Below are 17453 nucleotides of genomic sequence, written 5' to 3'. Positions count from 1 at the left end.
AAAAAGTTTGGCGAAAAAAAAAATTTTTGCAGATTTTCGGCGGTATGGCGACCTTTTGGAATCGTCCGAAAAGTATGGTATGGTGATTTTCGTAAATGGCTACACGACGATGGTTACCTGTGCAAAAGTTAGCCTGGTACAAATGGTTGAATTGTTTTTTTTTTAAATCAACACATTTGCGTCGGTATGGCGGGCTGTAAGTCACACCGGAAAAGTATGGCATGACACTACCGCCTACTTCTTTTTTATGGGCTATCGGTAAATTCTAAAATTTTTGTGTTACAAATCGTTTGACTTTCGCTATTTTTACGACGAGTTCGACTAACGTCCACGCGACTAAGCCGCCGGTACCAGTGTTCACACCGTCGTTTTTCTTTTTGTCATTGCGTACTAAGACCCCTGTAGAACCGCCATCCTGTTACAAATGACTCGAAATTTTGTGTCAGTATCTCCCGGTCTAACAGGATTTTTGAAAACGTAATTTAATTTAACTAAATTTAAAAAATCCTAAAAACCCTTTAAAAAAAACGAAAACAAACATTTACATAAAAATTATTACCTAATAATAAACAAAAAAATTTTTAACTGTTTAAAAAAACAATTTTCAACAATCGTAATATATTTTCACTAGCTTGGTTCTGTAGTTAACCAATTTATTCTCAAATCCTAAAGCAAGAATTGTCAATTGTGCAAAGTAATCAAAGATCACAGACTCTTAACTACATAATGTGATGTTCTTGTACTGGAATAAGTTATATTCTGTTTAAAATATTGTTGATAATTCTCTAATAGCAGAAGCATTTTCAAATACTGACTCTTGGCACCATCACCAAAATATAACCAACACAATTGGAACAACAAGGGGCTAATTTAAAATGATTTTATTGAATTTAACTAACACGTCAACATATTATTGCATCACTAACAAGTTGTTCGTAACACTAAATACAGGCTACACTATATTTACACCGTTATATACACTTAGATAATAATTATAATAAATCCTTGCAGGTAACAAGCGCAATGCTCGATGCTTTGGTTTATAACTTACTTTTTATGTGCATAAAAGCAATTTTACAAATCATTTAAAAGTCTCCGTGTACTTATTAGATTCACTTTCACTATAGTACAATTGTTTATCAGTGCTACGTGCATTTTTCACTAAATATCACTTCATATATCCACATTTATCGTCTAAAATTCACTTTTGCAACAAACCAACTCAACAGGCTCCAATACCATACCATTTTTAGGAACATATTAGTAAATCATTCCGCATATTTAGATATAAACGCTAAATGAGCATTTTATATTTTATTTATAGAACATCTATTATTGCAATATGATAAAGCATCATACTATACATGATTATTACACATCAGTAATTTACATATAGCTCCTAATATGATTTCTAATTATTGGCAGAATTTGTAGCATCCACATAACATCTCAAAAACACCATACACATCACGCACTCCCAAAATAGTTTATCGTTTTATATCTGGCAATTTCACTATATTCCACTGTACTGGCAACACTGTCACTTCAAATCCATTGGACCACGTTTCCATTCCTCATAGAGGCGACTTGAACACTACCGGTAATAGCCGTAATAGTAATACTCCAAATACTATTTCACTTGTCCAGTCTCTTGCGGGGGGTCGGGTTTGAACTCTTTGAAGTCGCTTTTAAAGCTCGAGTCCGATTGGTTGGAGGATTCGTTCTGTTTGAAGTCTTTCTCGTCTGTGTAGCCCTTGGGCTTGCCTTGCTCTTGTTCGCGCTGTTGGCGGCGCCGTTGTTTAGACCAGAGCTCATGGCAATCCTGCCAGGTTGGCAATTCTGGAGCTGGCATTCTGGAAAATTTACATTGACATTTAATCAATTGTTATATGTAAATAAATCATATAAGTTCAATCTTAATTGGAAAATTGCAGTGCCTGGCGAGTGCCATAGGCCAGAAAACTGAACTATTTGTGTGAATTAAAAAATCAATTCAATCCTGCCTAATATTTTGAAAATAATATGTTAATTTGTTACAATTTTAATTGTAATGGATGGACATTTTAATTGTAATCCATCTTCACAATCGATTTGGCCTAACAAATTATCGAACCGCCATTACGGCGATTACGAGTAAACATGAAGAGGGCCTATAACGCTAATCTATTGTATTGTATATGATACTAAATTTATTGAGATTTTACACGCCATTACATACATACACATACAAAAATCCCACAACACCTTTTTTTTTTAATTATATGATAGGGAAGTGCTTGACCACGATATCGCCTGATGACCTAACATACTAGCTACAAAAAAACAATCAACTCACTGGTCCGGCACCACGCTCTTCAACCACTGGCTCTTCAGCGCCTCCTCAGCCGTGATCCGTCTATCCGGGTCCAACTCCAGCATCCGGTCCAACAGATGCAACGCTGGGGCCGGCATGAACGCAAAGTGTTCTCTCACACAGCGCTTGTGGAAGCGTTTGGGACGTAAAGTGTGCCAGAGGGGCAAGTTGACAACGTTCGGCCATACTCCTGGGACGGGGGTGCCGCAGACTCGGGATATCATCTCGAGTTGCATCATTTCCATGTTCGCCTGGAATTTTCAATGTTTATGTATAAAACATAAGAGAGTGAAAGAGAAATAATGATCGGAAGTCAGTCTCGCATAAGACGTGCACCGTTGCACACGTTAACTAGGCCTTATAAAAAATTAATTATAACAAATACAGTTCATTTAAAGTTTTTGTGTGGGCTTTTATTTCACCAAAACCAGCGCCTGCTCACAGTTTTACAGGTAATTAATTATGGCAAGGTCTGTGTATTGTAATAATTATATGTAATCTGGATAAGAGTTTAAAAATGAATATGAGTATATAGCTTATAGCACACCAATGATTTAAAATAAAAAGATAAACAGCATAATCTAATTGCATACAAAAGACCAACAAATAAAATGAAGCTAATGAACTAATGAAGAGAATTTAAAAATAATATTACCTATTAATGACAAATTAATTTTTATCACACTTTTTTTTAGAAACATATCTCACCCTCCATATTTGGCTTTAACGCTTTATTGTACACCATTACAAACAGGAAAAAGACATACATATACAGAAGAGAGACATGCACAAATGGCGGCCTTATGGCTTTAGTAGCCATCTCTTCCAGGCAACCAAATATATTTTAAAAAATTGTATTTTCAAAAATATTTTAAAAAATATATTTGAAAATACTATTTTTGCTAAAGATAAGGCAAAATTTCAGACTATTAACACCATTACCTATCCAACTATCACAAATAAATTACCTGAAACAGCGGGTGCTTAAGGAACAGCTCCCCCAGTATGCAGCCCATCGACCACACATCCACGGCTGGCCCGTACCGCTCCTCGCCCAAAAGTAACTCCGGCGGTCGGTACCATAGTGTGATTACCTTTAATTATTTATATATTATTACTAGTGGTCCGCCCCGGCTTCGCCCGTGGTACATATTTCGCAATAAAAGGTAGCCTATGTTCTTTCTCAGGGTCTAAAGATTATCTGTGCCAAATTTCATCAAAATCGGTCCAGTAGTTTATGCGTGAAAACCATACATACATACAAACCTTTCCTCTTTAAAATATTAGTATAGATATTGAGAAAGCCAAATTCTATTGTTAGAGATTTTGTAAACGAGATTGTATCGTTTTCATTGTATTAAAACGATCATTGTATTAAAATAAATGGTGTTTAACGTTTACGATAACGTAAAACGGATCCAAAAAAATTGCCCTAATATGAAATGAGTACCAAAAAACTAAAATAAGAGAACTTTCAGAGGTGAATCAGTTCATAATGAAATCTCTTACAAGTAAACTTACAAATAATTATTCCTATCAAATAATTACCTGTTAATCATATTAAAAATGTTACATTACTATTTACTATACCTTGTTAGTGTAGGGCCTCTGCCGGTCCTCAGCGGACCACAGCCGCGCGAGACCAAAGTCACCTAATTTCACTTCACCCCTGTAAGCGTATAATTTAACTGAAACCCTTTCGTGTAAATATTATACAAAGGATTTTATTTTATGAAAAAAAATATCAAAAAAGCAATCGTAAAATATGATTTAAAAATCGATGAAAAAAAAACAGATCTCAACGTCTCCACTATATGTCGACTCAGGCTTCCTTCGAAAAATAAGACTTGTAAAATTGTAAAACATAAAAAAAAAATCATCAACATCTGACATTTATTTACTCCACAACACTTCTAAACACTTTGGTACGGGAGCTATTAACGTTTAAAAAAAATCATTTTAGTATATTAACATTTAAAAAAAAATCATTTTAGTATAGTTGGGTTTTTGATATACTGTTTCTCTTGCTATTTCGGTTAGAGTCCGCGCTGTCTGGCTGGCGGTAGTAGTTGCGTTTATTACGGACTCTAACCGAAATAGCAAGAGAAACAGTATATCAAAGAATCAACTATACTAAAATTCTCTCTTGTCAACGTTGGTAGCTCCTATACGACTTTTTTTGGGTAAATAATCCTACAAACATTCACTCACTTATTATTCATCAATATATTACTGCACTTAATGTCCCGATGCAGAAAGTTCTTGCGGTGACAGTAAGCCAGGCCATCGAGGAGCTGTCTCATGATGGACGCATTGTGGGACTCCGTAAAGTCCACCATCTTGGACTCTAACAAGCCCATGAGATCGTGGTCCATGTACTCAAAGACGAGGTAGAACGAGCCTTTATCCTGGAATCGAATATTTTATCATAATAAAAAGAAAGACAGGCAAATATTATCATATAATTAATAATACATCGAAATTTAATGCGATAATATTGATGAATAAAAAATATAAGAAAAGCATTTATCATTTTTTGGTTTGTAAGCCAATAACAATTTCAAATAATTCACATCAATTCACTTTTTTCATAATGCTCATAGCTCTACTCAATTCCTGTTAACAGATTTAAAAATTATGATACTTTTCGTTTTTACGTCAAGTATAATTACAAATATTTGAGCAAAAAAATTTTAAAATCATTACACACATACAGCACTAAACAAACGCTTATAATATTACCTACTAGATTTCCGCCCGCGGCTTCGCCCGCGTTTTCAAAGGAAAACCCGCATAGTTCCCGTTCCTGTGGGATTTCCGGGATAAAACCTATCCTATCTGTTAATCCAAGTTACCCTCTATATGTGTGCTAAATTTCATTGTAATCGGTTCAATAGTATTTGCGTGAAAGTATTTAATTATAATATTAGTAAGATTGGTATAATTTGCTGAAAGTTTATCCTATGTAAAAATATATTTTGTAGCATCTGACTGGTAAAAAAAAATTTAAGAAAATCCTGCCGTTTAAACAAATGAAAAAAAGAAAGTTTACAAATAAAATAATTATAAAAAATATTAGAAATGTTTCTGTTGGAAGGAAAAAATAGGATAAAGAACAACTCTTCCAGATTATAATTAAAAATCATTAGGTATATTATACGTATGTTGTGCGTTATTTTGACCGCTACATTTTAGCAGTTATCTGCAAAAATAATAATTTTATTTACAAAACCATAATAAAAAAAAGGCTTATAAAATCTCACCTTCCTAAAGTCCAAAGCGTCCTGCTTATCCGTGACAATCTCTCTCAAATTAACGATATTCTTGTGGTTCAGCTGCCGCAGAATCTTGATCTCTCTCACCGCAGTGATCGGGAAGCCTTCCTTCTCATTTTCGAGCCGAACCTTCTTGAGTGCGACCAGTTGACCCGTGTTCTTGTCCCGAGCTTTGTACACTTGGCCGTACGTGCCTTCACCGATTTGGGTTATCACCTAGAAAAACATGTTCTATAGATTTGGTATGTCATGTATTAAATTAATTGGATGATTCTAGAGATATTTTTGTGAATACTACTACAAACTGTTGTTTTTTTTCTTACTTCTGATTATTTATTAGGTTTTCAAACTCAAACTCAAACATTTATTTATTCAATTAGACTTCTTGGAGAAGCACTTTTGAAACGTCAATACATATTTTTTACATTTACCACCGATTCGGAAAGCAGTATCTATGGAGAAGAACCGGCAAGAAACTCCATAGTTGCTCTTTTAAATCATATCAGTATTACAATTTAATTTTACAAAAATATGTAACTGTATATTATCATAATGGGTTTTTATCTTCCATATATTCCTTAATGCTGTAATAGGCTCTCTGAACTAATACGTTTTGTGGCATTACCCATATAAATCATATAAAAGCAAAATTAATGCATTAATTATTGGTAATATTTTAGGCCTAAAAATCATTTTCTTTAATTGATACAATTAGATCTAGCCACAGTGTGTAACTTAACGTACCAATTTTTGTAATTCATTCAAGATTATATCAAAGACATAATATGCAGGGTGTAATCGTTAAGTGTGCACAGGCGATTATTCCGTAACTATTACAGATATCAAAAAACTTTAAACTGATATTGAAAGCCCGTGTTTGATGTAATTTTTTTGGATATTTCCCGTTTTATTTTAAAAAAGTTATTAATGTCATTTTACTCATTAGGTAAAGGGCTTTCAATAACAGTTAACGATAATTTCTTACCTGGAAGCCATCAACACATTTCTCTCCCCAGTCTTTCGCGTGATGCGTAGCAGTTACTACGGGCACCACTTTCGAGCCGCGTCGTTTTAATATGCGTGGCCTTTTTAATTTTGCACCACTCTGGTAGGGATATTACTTATTAATAAAGAGATTATTTTATGATAGAGTAAAAGAATGGATAATGGAAGGATACATATAACTTTACTGATTTTGTCACCATGGACTTTGGTATTTAATGTAAGTAAATCTGCTATAAAAACAATGAGTGTAATATCATTCATAAAATTTTGTTAAACAACCAAAACATACTTTTCAGACAACTAAAGTCTGATGAAATCATCACACAATAAAGAAATCACTACGAAATTCCTTATTTTTTAATATTTACTAATTTGCACTCCAATCCACTTCAATATTAGCCAACAGTCATACATATTCATTCAAACTTTTAACAAACACATCATAATATGATATAAATAATACTAGCGGTCCGCCCCGGCTTCGCCCGTGGTACCTACATGTTTAAACTATCCTATCTCTCAAGTTGGATCGAACTGCACATGGTGTGCGAATTTTATTATAATCGGTTAAGTGGTTTAGGAGTCCATTGAGGACAAACATTGTGACACGAGATTTATATATATAAACTAGCGGTCCGCCCCGGCTTCGCCCGTGGTACATATGAAAAATAGATGTTGGCCGATTCTCAGACTTACCCGATATGCACAGAAAATTTCATGAGAATCGGTCCACCCGTTTCGGAGGAGTATGCAGACTAACATTGTGACACGAGAATTTTATATATAAGATAATATGTAAAACATACATTACTGTCCTTTTTCCTGGTGAACACATGCGAGTATCTATCCGAATGGGACACGGGAGGTGGTGTTGAACCCTCCACTTCATCCCCACTTAGTTCCTCTGAACCCGGTATCACTATAAATTTAAAAATAATAAATTATACGGCTTGTTTATAACGTTTTTTAAATTCAATGAAATAGAATAAAATAATTATGAAAGAAAATACATTAAAAGAGGCGTTTACTATTTCTGGAATGGCGCGTTAAGTTATGTACCTATAAGTGAAAAAAATACAAAGAAATTGCGAATTTTAATTTTAATACCTATGAAACCAGTTTTTATTTATATTGAACTCCAAATCTTTGATTATAAACCTGTACCCCGTTTCAATATTATTTCATCTTGATAAAATTAATATGAATTAAGAAGAATAAGACAATAATAAATTAATAAAATCCACAGTAACAAACATTATGTGACGTGAAATTATATTTTTCTTAAACACCTAAACAACTTATTCTAAGGGCCGATTTTTCAATGCTTGGATAAAATTTATTCGTCGAATAATGTATAAAACTGCCATTTTAAAAACGTATTCTAATTGCCCGTATTTGATAGTTTACGTGACATTTTAATATTATCGTGTAATACTTTATTGGACGGATAAGTTTTATCCAAGCATTGAAAAATCGGCCCTAAAACATGTAAATAATGTAATACATACCAGGTGGCATAGGCAGATTCATAATGCCAGTTTTCTTGGGTTTTTCCGGTTTTTTCACGGGACTAGGCGAGGGAGTGCTCAGTGGACTCTCGTTAGCTAGAGTTTTTATATCTTCTACCTGTAAAACATACAAATAAATTTATATTTGAACTAGGTTATAAAAATTAAAAATGGCATACTTAGTAATAATCCATTTTTTTTTGATACATTATTTTATTTACTGATGTAATAAATAGCACAACTAATTAATAAAGAGCTATTAAACTTATCTGTATCATTATATCTACAAAAACTTATTTTTATAACCTACTAGCTTTCCGCCCGCGGCTTCGCCCGCATTTTCAAAGATAAACCCGCATAGTTCCCGTTCCCGTGGGATTTCCGGGATAAAACCTATCCTATGTGTTAATCCAAGTTAACCTCTATATGTGTGCTAAAATTCATTGTAATCGGTTCAGTAGTTTTTGCGTGAAAGAGTAACAAACATCCATACATCCATACTTACAAACTTTCGCCTTTATAATAGTATTAAGATAATAGGACTATGAATAGGAGAAATATTTTCAAAATATTTCATTTTACATAATAATCATTTTGTATGTGTAATAAAGGTTTATTATTCCATATTTATATATTTAATTTAATCACTACATAGTATAAAACAAAGTCGCTTTCTCTGTCCCTATGTCCCTTTGTATGCTTAAATCTTTAAAACTACGCAACGGATTTTGATGCGGTTTTTTTTAATAGATAGAGTGATTCAAGAGGAAGGTTTTGGTACATAATTTATTAGGTTTTAGACAAAGCGGGCGAAGCCGCGGGCGGTAAGCTAATAATCGATAAATACCTGAGTATTAGGCGGCATGGGCAGTTTTGTAAGGCTCTTCGGCTTAGGCAGAGGTGGTTGCTGACTATTTAGGAGCACACTTTCTACCACGCTACCACCTTTTACCGTTGTATTGGTGATCGGTGGTGTGGATGTTGGCTGAAATAACAGTTGCAAATGTTTAAATAGGGGTGAAAATATCTATGGTACTTTAGTTTTATCATTCGGCCGCGGTTCTTGCGGTTGTGAAATTGGTGGTTACTATGCGACCTTAGTGACTTCAAACCGACCTCAGTGACTATAGTGACCACTGAGCGACTATAGTGACTTGTATTAAATTATATTATTATATTCATATGGGGCAAATATTTGTGTGATGAACATAGATGTTTGCTCTGTGTCTGGGTGTTAATTATCTATATAAGTATTTATTTAAAAATTATATATGTATGTTTATCAGCTATCTGGTTTCCATAACACAAGCGAAAGCTTAGTATGGGATCAGATCGTGCCGTGTGTGAAAATTGTCCTGAAATATTTATATTTATAGTGCCAATTTAACGACTTTAGTGACCACTGAGCAATCCAAATGCCCATAATGACCAATATGCGACCTTAGTGACCACTTGCCATGCTATTATGCTATTACTTACCTCTTCCCCATTAGTCTCCGCATCCCCATTAGCAGTGACTGACTGACTGACTGGCTCGTCTGGTGGTTGCGGTGGTTCTGGTGGTGGTTCCTGTGGTGGTGGGGCTGGTGGTTGGGGTTGGGAGTCTTCAGCGAGTGGCATAGGAATGTCCACCACGTCCTGGCCCTTGGGGTGAGTGTCACCGTTCTCTTTGGACGCCTGGAGTGTAATAGATATTTAGATCATAGTAACTTGACATTCCGATATTTGTGTTATTAAGGGCCGATTTTTTAATGCTTGGATGTTTTATCCAATAAACGTAAACGTATTGCGATTGTTCGTCGAATAATGTATAAAACTACTATTTTAAAAACGTATTCTAATTGCCCGTATTTGACAGTTTACGTGACATTATAATATTATCGTGTAATACTTTATTGGACGGATAAGTTTTATCCAAGCATTGAAAAATCGGCCCTAAAACTGTGTATGGGATAGAAACATTAAAATAGCTAACTAGAAGAAACAATCTAGGCATCAAATTATATAATTTATTATTTTTCTACTGTTATAAATATGATTTTTTTGCAACCTTTAGATACTCCACTTAACCAATACTTTTGCAATGACATTTTTAATACTTCTACATATTTTTTTTTATATTTTATAGTCTCCGCATGCAATATCAATTATTTGCACAATGCAACACTAATCTATACCAATATTATAAAGCTGAAGAGTTTGTTTGTTTGTTTGAACGCGCTAATCTCAGGAACTACTGGTCCGATTTGAAAAATTCTTTCGGTGTTAGATAGCCCATTTATCGAGGAAGGCTATAGGCTATATACTATCACGCTAAGACCAACAGGAGCGGAGCAATGCGAGTGAAACCGCGGGGAACAGCTAGTATTAATTATAAATTTCCACATTACCTGTGTAGAACTATCAGCCGTTGCATTGGATAGTTCGTCTATAGTCAGAATGTCCGCGTTATTGATGGACGCCGTGCTCGACATCGCACCCTGAGACTCCTCCTCCTTTTGGTTCAGGATCTCTTCCAGTTTCTGGGTAAGAGCAGATTATATCTTTAAGCAAATCTATAAATTTGCTGTTATTGCGACATTCTTACAATAGTGGTTCTATATTATGTCCTTTTAAATTAGAAGACCACTTAGCTTGGTAGCCTTTCTATCTTTTTATTAAAAATTCCATATTTTTATGTTTCTGTAAAATTTTAATGCTGTAAAATTGTAACGCTTTGTACCACGAAATAGAAATTAGATTATTGACAAAAAGTTTATTAAAAAAAAACAGAAATTTGACGTAAGAATAAGTAACACCTTTATCAATTTATTAGTGTATCCAAACTACCTTAGCCCTCTTATGTTTGTCCTTAACCAATTCAGCAAACAGACTTGTATCGCTGATCTTCTCTTTAAAGTCTATCCTGCGCTGCAGAACGTTAGTAGGTGGGCTCGGCGAGTCGTGCCTGCTTCTGTAATTAACATACAGTTGTATAGAAAATTAAAGAAAAACTTCATTTTAGGAAATATGTTTTGTTTTTAAAGTTTAAAGCTTGATTTGCAATAATTACTTCAAAGGTCAATAAAACAAGTTGTTCGTAAATGTTTTTAGAACAAATAAAGTGTTTAAAACCCCTATTGTTCACTGAAAAAAAAAATTTATAACAAGAATGAGGTGGAATGTGGCCGAATTTTTCAAAAAGTATGTTTAAAAATTGTGTCATGTCAACCTCTATTTCCTAGAAAATTGATGGCACTTGTATTTAATCACGTAAAATAAGTTGACTAGCAATTTTTTTATATAAACATAAAATCATGATAATCAGTCAAATCTTTTTGAAGTGAAACTTCTTTAAGGGCGTTGGGTAAAATTTCAATGTCGCGTCATGGCAATACCGTCACGTCTTGGAGTAAGGCGACGATTTTGCTATCTTTGCATCTTGCCAAAGAAGTTTCACTTCTGACACGTGTGCTAGGGCACATGTTTTTTTTTTTGTAAATTCGTTTTATTCGCAAATTAAATAATTATTTATATCTTGAGATAATATTACTACGCATGGAGGAGACACCACGAACAAAATCTGTGCGCCATTTTTTTTGCTCTAACTAAGTTTTAAAAATTATTATCTAGTTAGGTACTTACCGATGAAAGTTATTCCTTTGCACTTTTCCGTACTATTTGTATTATTTGTGCAATATCGTAACACACACAAAGACATATTTGATGCGTTTCACTTTAAAACAAATAAAAGATGAGCGTGCAGTTACGCCATATGGCGTATGTTGAGCGGAACATAAGTGATGTAGGCGGTGTCGTCTCCATATGTATCTAGATAATGTTACCTATGCCGATCCCGACTGGGCTCCTTATGCCTGGTCCGGTGTCGTGGCGGTGACGACGAGCGTCGCTTAGTGCGTGACGCTGAACGGCGACGCTTGAGCGAACTGCGGCTGTCCGACCTGATGAGTACAATAGTTTGTATGTTTTATTATAAAGTTGGGTAGATATAAATGTTATTGTAATATGTTCTTGGTGGTTTTAGTTAGTTAGATATTAGTAGGTTAGGATATAGGAGGGTATAGGAATAAAGGATTGATTCTCATAAATCCTTAAAAAGGAAAGAATTAGGAAGGAAGGACTACATTGTAACTGTAACTTATTTTATTGTAACATTTTATATGCAATAAGTAAATGTATTGCAGATTGACGTGTGTAATGCTGGCAGTGGCGAAGCCAGGTAACAAAATAGTGCCTACTATTTTGTTATGTGTCCCAAGACCCTCAAAAAAGGCAGATTATCACTCGTCAAATAACAACCCGTCATATTAATTTTGGCAATGGGATAAATTTTTGAAAGCTTAGTTCAGTCGAGATTTTCTGGTAGGAATTGAGGGCCCTTGGGCAACACCACCTAGTCCTACGTCCTCCATCCTTAGATAGCTACGCTACAGAATTCTGGTTATTTGTGGTGGGGTGGTACATATATGTTTCGTATGTACATGTTCTGGAAAGAAATAAATAAATTATAAATGATTAGTATACAGTTACCGGTGGTGCAGGCGATGGTCCCGGTGGCGCTCCCGCTCGCGGCTGCGGCGGCGGTGCGGGCTGCGCTTGCGGTGCCGCCGCGGGCTGTACTCGCGGCTGCGCGACTCGTGCACCGGCGAGTCTGTGCATGATAATATACATTTAATTATTGCACGCCTCATAAGCGAAGCGTTGAGGTGGGTACTACTGTCACTTCGCGCAAATCATCTGATTTTTCAAACTTAAAATGTCTTTATGTATCATACATTGCACTTGTAAGATAATACATACACACACATATTAAGAAAAAACACTATTTTTAACGTTCATGATATTTTTGATGTCATTTTTGTTATTTAAACTAGTTAAAAAACAGTTTAAAAAAGTTCTGTCTTGGACGTCCGTGTGTCTGTATGTGCGGATCCTTTTTCTTGTTAACACGATAGCGACCGAAATACTTTACTAGTTAATCGAGTCTTTTTTTTTCTCTTACGCTTGAGTATGCTCGGGAATAGAACCCTTTCATTTTTCAGGGTCTGATTCGATGTGGTTTAATTGTTATGAAATAAACAAAAATAATAATTAATAAATATTTATTAAAAAAAATTATGAGGCGTGCACTTTTGGATTTTCCAAATTATTTAGGGTATTGTTTCAAGGCTATTTCATTGGTCAATTCAAAATTCATTTGTTTTGATTTTTTTTAAGTGAAAACTTCTTTAGCGGCGTTGAGCACTTTTTCTGTAATGGGTATAAAATCTTAAACTCGCGTCAGGACACGTGACCTGATCGAAAAAGCGTAAGACGGATACCATTCCAAAATATCAAACATGCTCAACGTTAATAATCAAGTTTTCACTTCTGCCGGCACTCCCGAAGTGCAACCCGTCTTTTTTTTTGTGTGTGGTGACTGTCGATGTTAGCCAGAAGAGCTTTTACATCTCAACGCGAACGTGCGCAAGGGCGTGTTTTGATAAGAGAGAACAGCTTAATAAAGTAGTCAATAATCTTATTCTTATATGTATATAAAAATGAATCGCAAAATGTGTTGGTAAGCGCATAACTCGAGAACGGCTGAACCGATTTCGATAATTCTTTTTTTATTATATTCCTTGAAGTACGAGGATGGTTCTTATGTAGAGAAAATGTAAACATGTACCACGGGCGAAGCCGGGGCGGACCGCTAGTATCTTATAAAGTTGATTTTTCCAATACGGCATATTAAATCATTAGAAGTATTATTTACAATTATGCTCAACACACATTACCTAATCTTATATATAAAAATGAATCGCAAAATGTGTTGGTAAGCGCATAACTCGAGAACGGCTGAACCGATTTCGATAATTCTTTTTTTATTATATTCCTTGAAGTACGAGGATGGTTCTTATGTAGAGAAAACGTAAAAATGTACCACGGGCGAAGCCGGGGCGGACCGCTAGTTTAATATACAACTTTCCAAAAAAATGTCTCTTGCGAGCTAGTCCCGATAATAATCTCCAAGATTTTAACAAAAAGTAGCAAATTTTTACTGTCTTACCACAAAAAAACTTTAGACGAGGTTTAACTTTAAGCTTACTCTTTAATCTGGTTTTGTCGTATTTCACATAGACAACTATTAAAGAGACAGATCCCTGGTTTAAAGTTCGTCTGTGTTTGTTTTGTGGCAAGACCACTGTTTAGAATTAGCTATACACCAAAATCATAATTTTACCTGATATAACCATAACTTCATTAGCCAGCCTGTGCTGTTCATGCCAGTATTCCCTGCGACGGCTCTCATATTCCTCGTTATCTGAATCTATAGTCACAGTATCATGGTACGGTGGAATAGAGGGTGTGTGTGGTGTGGAAGACTTCTGCCGCCTTCTGCTTGTGCTGCAAATAGTCGACAATTTGTAAGAATAATTCTAATTTAAAGTAATTAGAACTAATCTACTAATATTAATCTACTAATATAATACTAGTCAATCGGCCCTCAGGGAAGATTTTTTTATAATTTTTTAACAGTTATTATAATAATCCAAGCAGACTCAAAACCAAATCCATTCAAAAATTCTGAGTTATAAGAGGTAAGATACACAATGTTTTTATAAATCTTATATATAAAAATGAATCGCAAAATGTGTTGGTAAGCGCATAACTCGAGAACGGCTGAACCGATTTCGATAATTCTTTTTTTATTATATTCCTTGAAGTCCGAGGGTGGTTTTTATGTAGAGAAAACGTAAATATGTTCCACGGGCGAAGCCGGGGCGGACCGCTAGTATATAATATAAACAGAGACTGGGAACTATTAAAAGACATAAAAACGTAATTGGTTACTGTTAAGTTGTGTAAATATGTAATATGTTTTTATATTTTCAATATTTACACAAAAATATAAAGACACATTACAATTGAAAAGTGCATAATATTAAACAGCTCAAGTTATGACATCACGGACTCAAGACTTTAGATTTGACTCAAGATTATCGATAACCTTTCTATTCTCCTTTATGCAAAATAAGTTTCAAAATGCATTTGTTGGTATAACAAAGCCAACTTAACATAATACAACGCTATGAATGTATCTTAACCCCTTATTGAGTTTTTTTGCGTTTTATCAGATAAAATCAGTCAATAAGGGTTTTGACCGACACCTTTAGTCAATAACCTTATTGACTAATTTTACCGGTCAATAAGGTTTTTGACTGGTTAAGGGTTTTGACTGTAACACATATAAGTAATAGAAACATCTTTAAAAGATTTCATATACTATGAAATAAATAATCTTACAATATCTAACTTAATATTAACAACAAACAAATAATAAAAAGGCTTACCATAAGTCAATACTGATTGCATGAAAAAAAATTAAATTTGTTAATGATGAGGCACTATAAAATGATTGTTACATACACAGTTTCTTATTCCAAAACAGCTTTTCTTGAAGTATCTAAAAGCTTGGTAAATAGAGCTTCAACTGTTTTAGTTATTAGCATTATGTCTAAATATAATTTGTACCAAGTTATAAAAAGTGGATTTATTTGACAAGTTTAAATTTGCTCTATGAGTAAATATGAACCTATGGGTAATTAGAGATAGAAAAACTAAAATAGAACTTAAAACTTCTTGACATAAAAGTAAAACATATTTTTGGTTTTTAATTTAGTTGGTTCAGTAGAGTTATTATTTATAGTGCAAAGTCTGAGATATTGCTTGTTTACATGATGATAAGATTATCAGAATATTTAAGTTAATACAACACACACACTATGCATTTTAAATGTTGGTAAATGCTATAAGGGCATTAATAAAGAGATAAATGGGTGATTTACCTGATTAATGGAGATCTCTCATGTAGTGGAGAATATGGTAATAAATTGTGTGGTTCATGATGATCAATCCTATGCCTCGGTGACATATCATGTCTGTCCCGCAATATTGGCGGAGTCGTAGGGGAGACAGGAGAACATGAACCGTTATGGAGCGGTGAGGACGGTTTCTCCCATTCGCTAATAGGCACTTGTGTGTACCGCTGCGGCGTCGGCGGCCTAGCGGTCTCGGTCAGCAAGCGGTCGTCTGGCGACACGCTCTCTAAGCTTGCAGACCTCGACCGATGTTTGGACTTTTTCTTTTTCTTCTTCTTGTCCTTCTTTCTCTTCCCCTTCTTCTTGTAACGATCGAACTCCAGCTCATCGTCGTAGTCCAGGTCGCGCTTCTTCCTCGCTGCCGAAGAAGAATCACGGATGAGAGCGTATTCGTCCGCGGCCCGACGGCTCGTGGTCGTGACCGATATCTTGTTGTCGAGAAACGTGCGGACCGAGTGGGATTTCCTGGTTCTATCTAGGTCGTCGGCGATGTGCCTTCCGATCGAGCTAGCCTCGCTCTCGATCTCGCCGGCCTCCGGGGCCGACAGATCCTCGGAGCTCACATCGGAATACTCCACCAGGGGTTTAACTGAGTTACTAGTAGCATAAGATTGATCGTGGGTACCGCTGGAATGACTCCTGTGCTTCTTGTGCGAATGTTTCTTATGTTTCTCCTTGTGGTGCTTGCTATGTCGCTTGTCGTGGCTCCGCTCCATGCTGGACGACGGCTGCTCCACGGTGTCTGCCAGTTTTATCTACATCAACTGGAAACCAAAAAATAATTTTTCACTAGGCAGGCAAAGACACATTTTTTTTTTTAGAAATCGTTTTACAATAAAATCTGTAATATTACAAATATATAGGAGTCAAAATTAAAATTTAATTCTATTTTTATTATCAAAGCCAAAATAATGAACAGTTACGTGTGCTAAAAATAGACCTCATAAATATCTATAAATCTACTTAATTGCGTCTAATATAAAGACTAGGACAGAAAATTACATGCAACTACACAAAATATAAATAAAAATGACTTACCTCAAAAATAAACGGACGTGGGTCCATGGGAAGCACGATTTTGATTTGCAAAAATACTAGGACTAAATTGGTTTAGGCAGGACTTTAGTTCTTTATATTATGGCTATTTTATGCAGCCAATATTATTGTATTCTAATTCTTTAAAGCTTTATGAGCTTTATTTTGCTAATCATGATCATAAAAAGCGCATTATTCATGTAATAACATCGGATTATTTTATTACGGATTCAAGAATGTCGATTTCTGGTCAGCCATTTGCTTTTGCATTTCATCATAGTTTTGTGGTGTTGTCATATGACGACAAACAACATCAAACTACTCGAATGCCGAGAAGTCGATTTTAAACCGATTCACTTGTCAATATCTCAAATTAATATTTTTGCTATTATTTATTTTTATTATTCATAACTTC

At 34.9% G+C, this 17453-nt stretch overlaps 1 protein-coding gene across 1 annotated transcript; it reads right to left on the bottom strand.

Annotated features, from left to right (window-relative positions):
- Positions 1-466: 466 nt before the first annotated feature.
- Cdk12 (Cyclin-dependent kinase 12) lies at positions 467-17336 on the bottom strand. Its single transcript, XM_090108384.1, has 18 exons — positions 17042-17336; positions 15971-16767; positions 14365-14528; positions 12672-12792; positions 11966-12082; positions 10971-11094; positions 10532-10663; positions 9621-9818; positions 8989-9126; positions 8142-8259; positions 7440-7552; positions 6614-6733; positions 5617-5844; positions 4565-4761; positions 3944-4022; positions 3322-3447; positions 2336-2604; positions 467-1853 (listed from the first exon to the last, which is right to left on the bottom strand). The coding sequence occupies exons 2-18, from the start codon at positions 16717-16719 to the stop codon at positions 1631-1633; spliced, it is 3216 nt and encodes a 1071-aa protein (XP_089964510.1). The 5' UTR covers positions 16720-16767; positions 17042-17336; the 3' UTR covers positions 467-1630.
- Positions 17337-17453: the final 117 nt, after the last annotated feature.

The sequence above is a fragment of the Colias eurytheme genome, chromosome 13 (assembly GCF_061535395.1).
Source record: "Colias eurytheme isolate Ceu_HAF_F1 chromosome 13, ilColEury1 Martin Lab GWU primary, whole genome shotgun sequence".
In the NCBI taxonomy this organism is placed as follows: Eukaryota; Metazoa; Arthropoda; class Insecta; order Lepidoptera; family Pieridae; genus Colias; species Colias eurytheme.
Note: the sequence above shows the minus strand (reverse complement) of the source record. Positions and strands in the feature narration are given on the sequence as shown.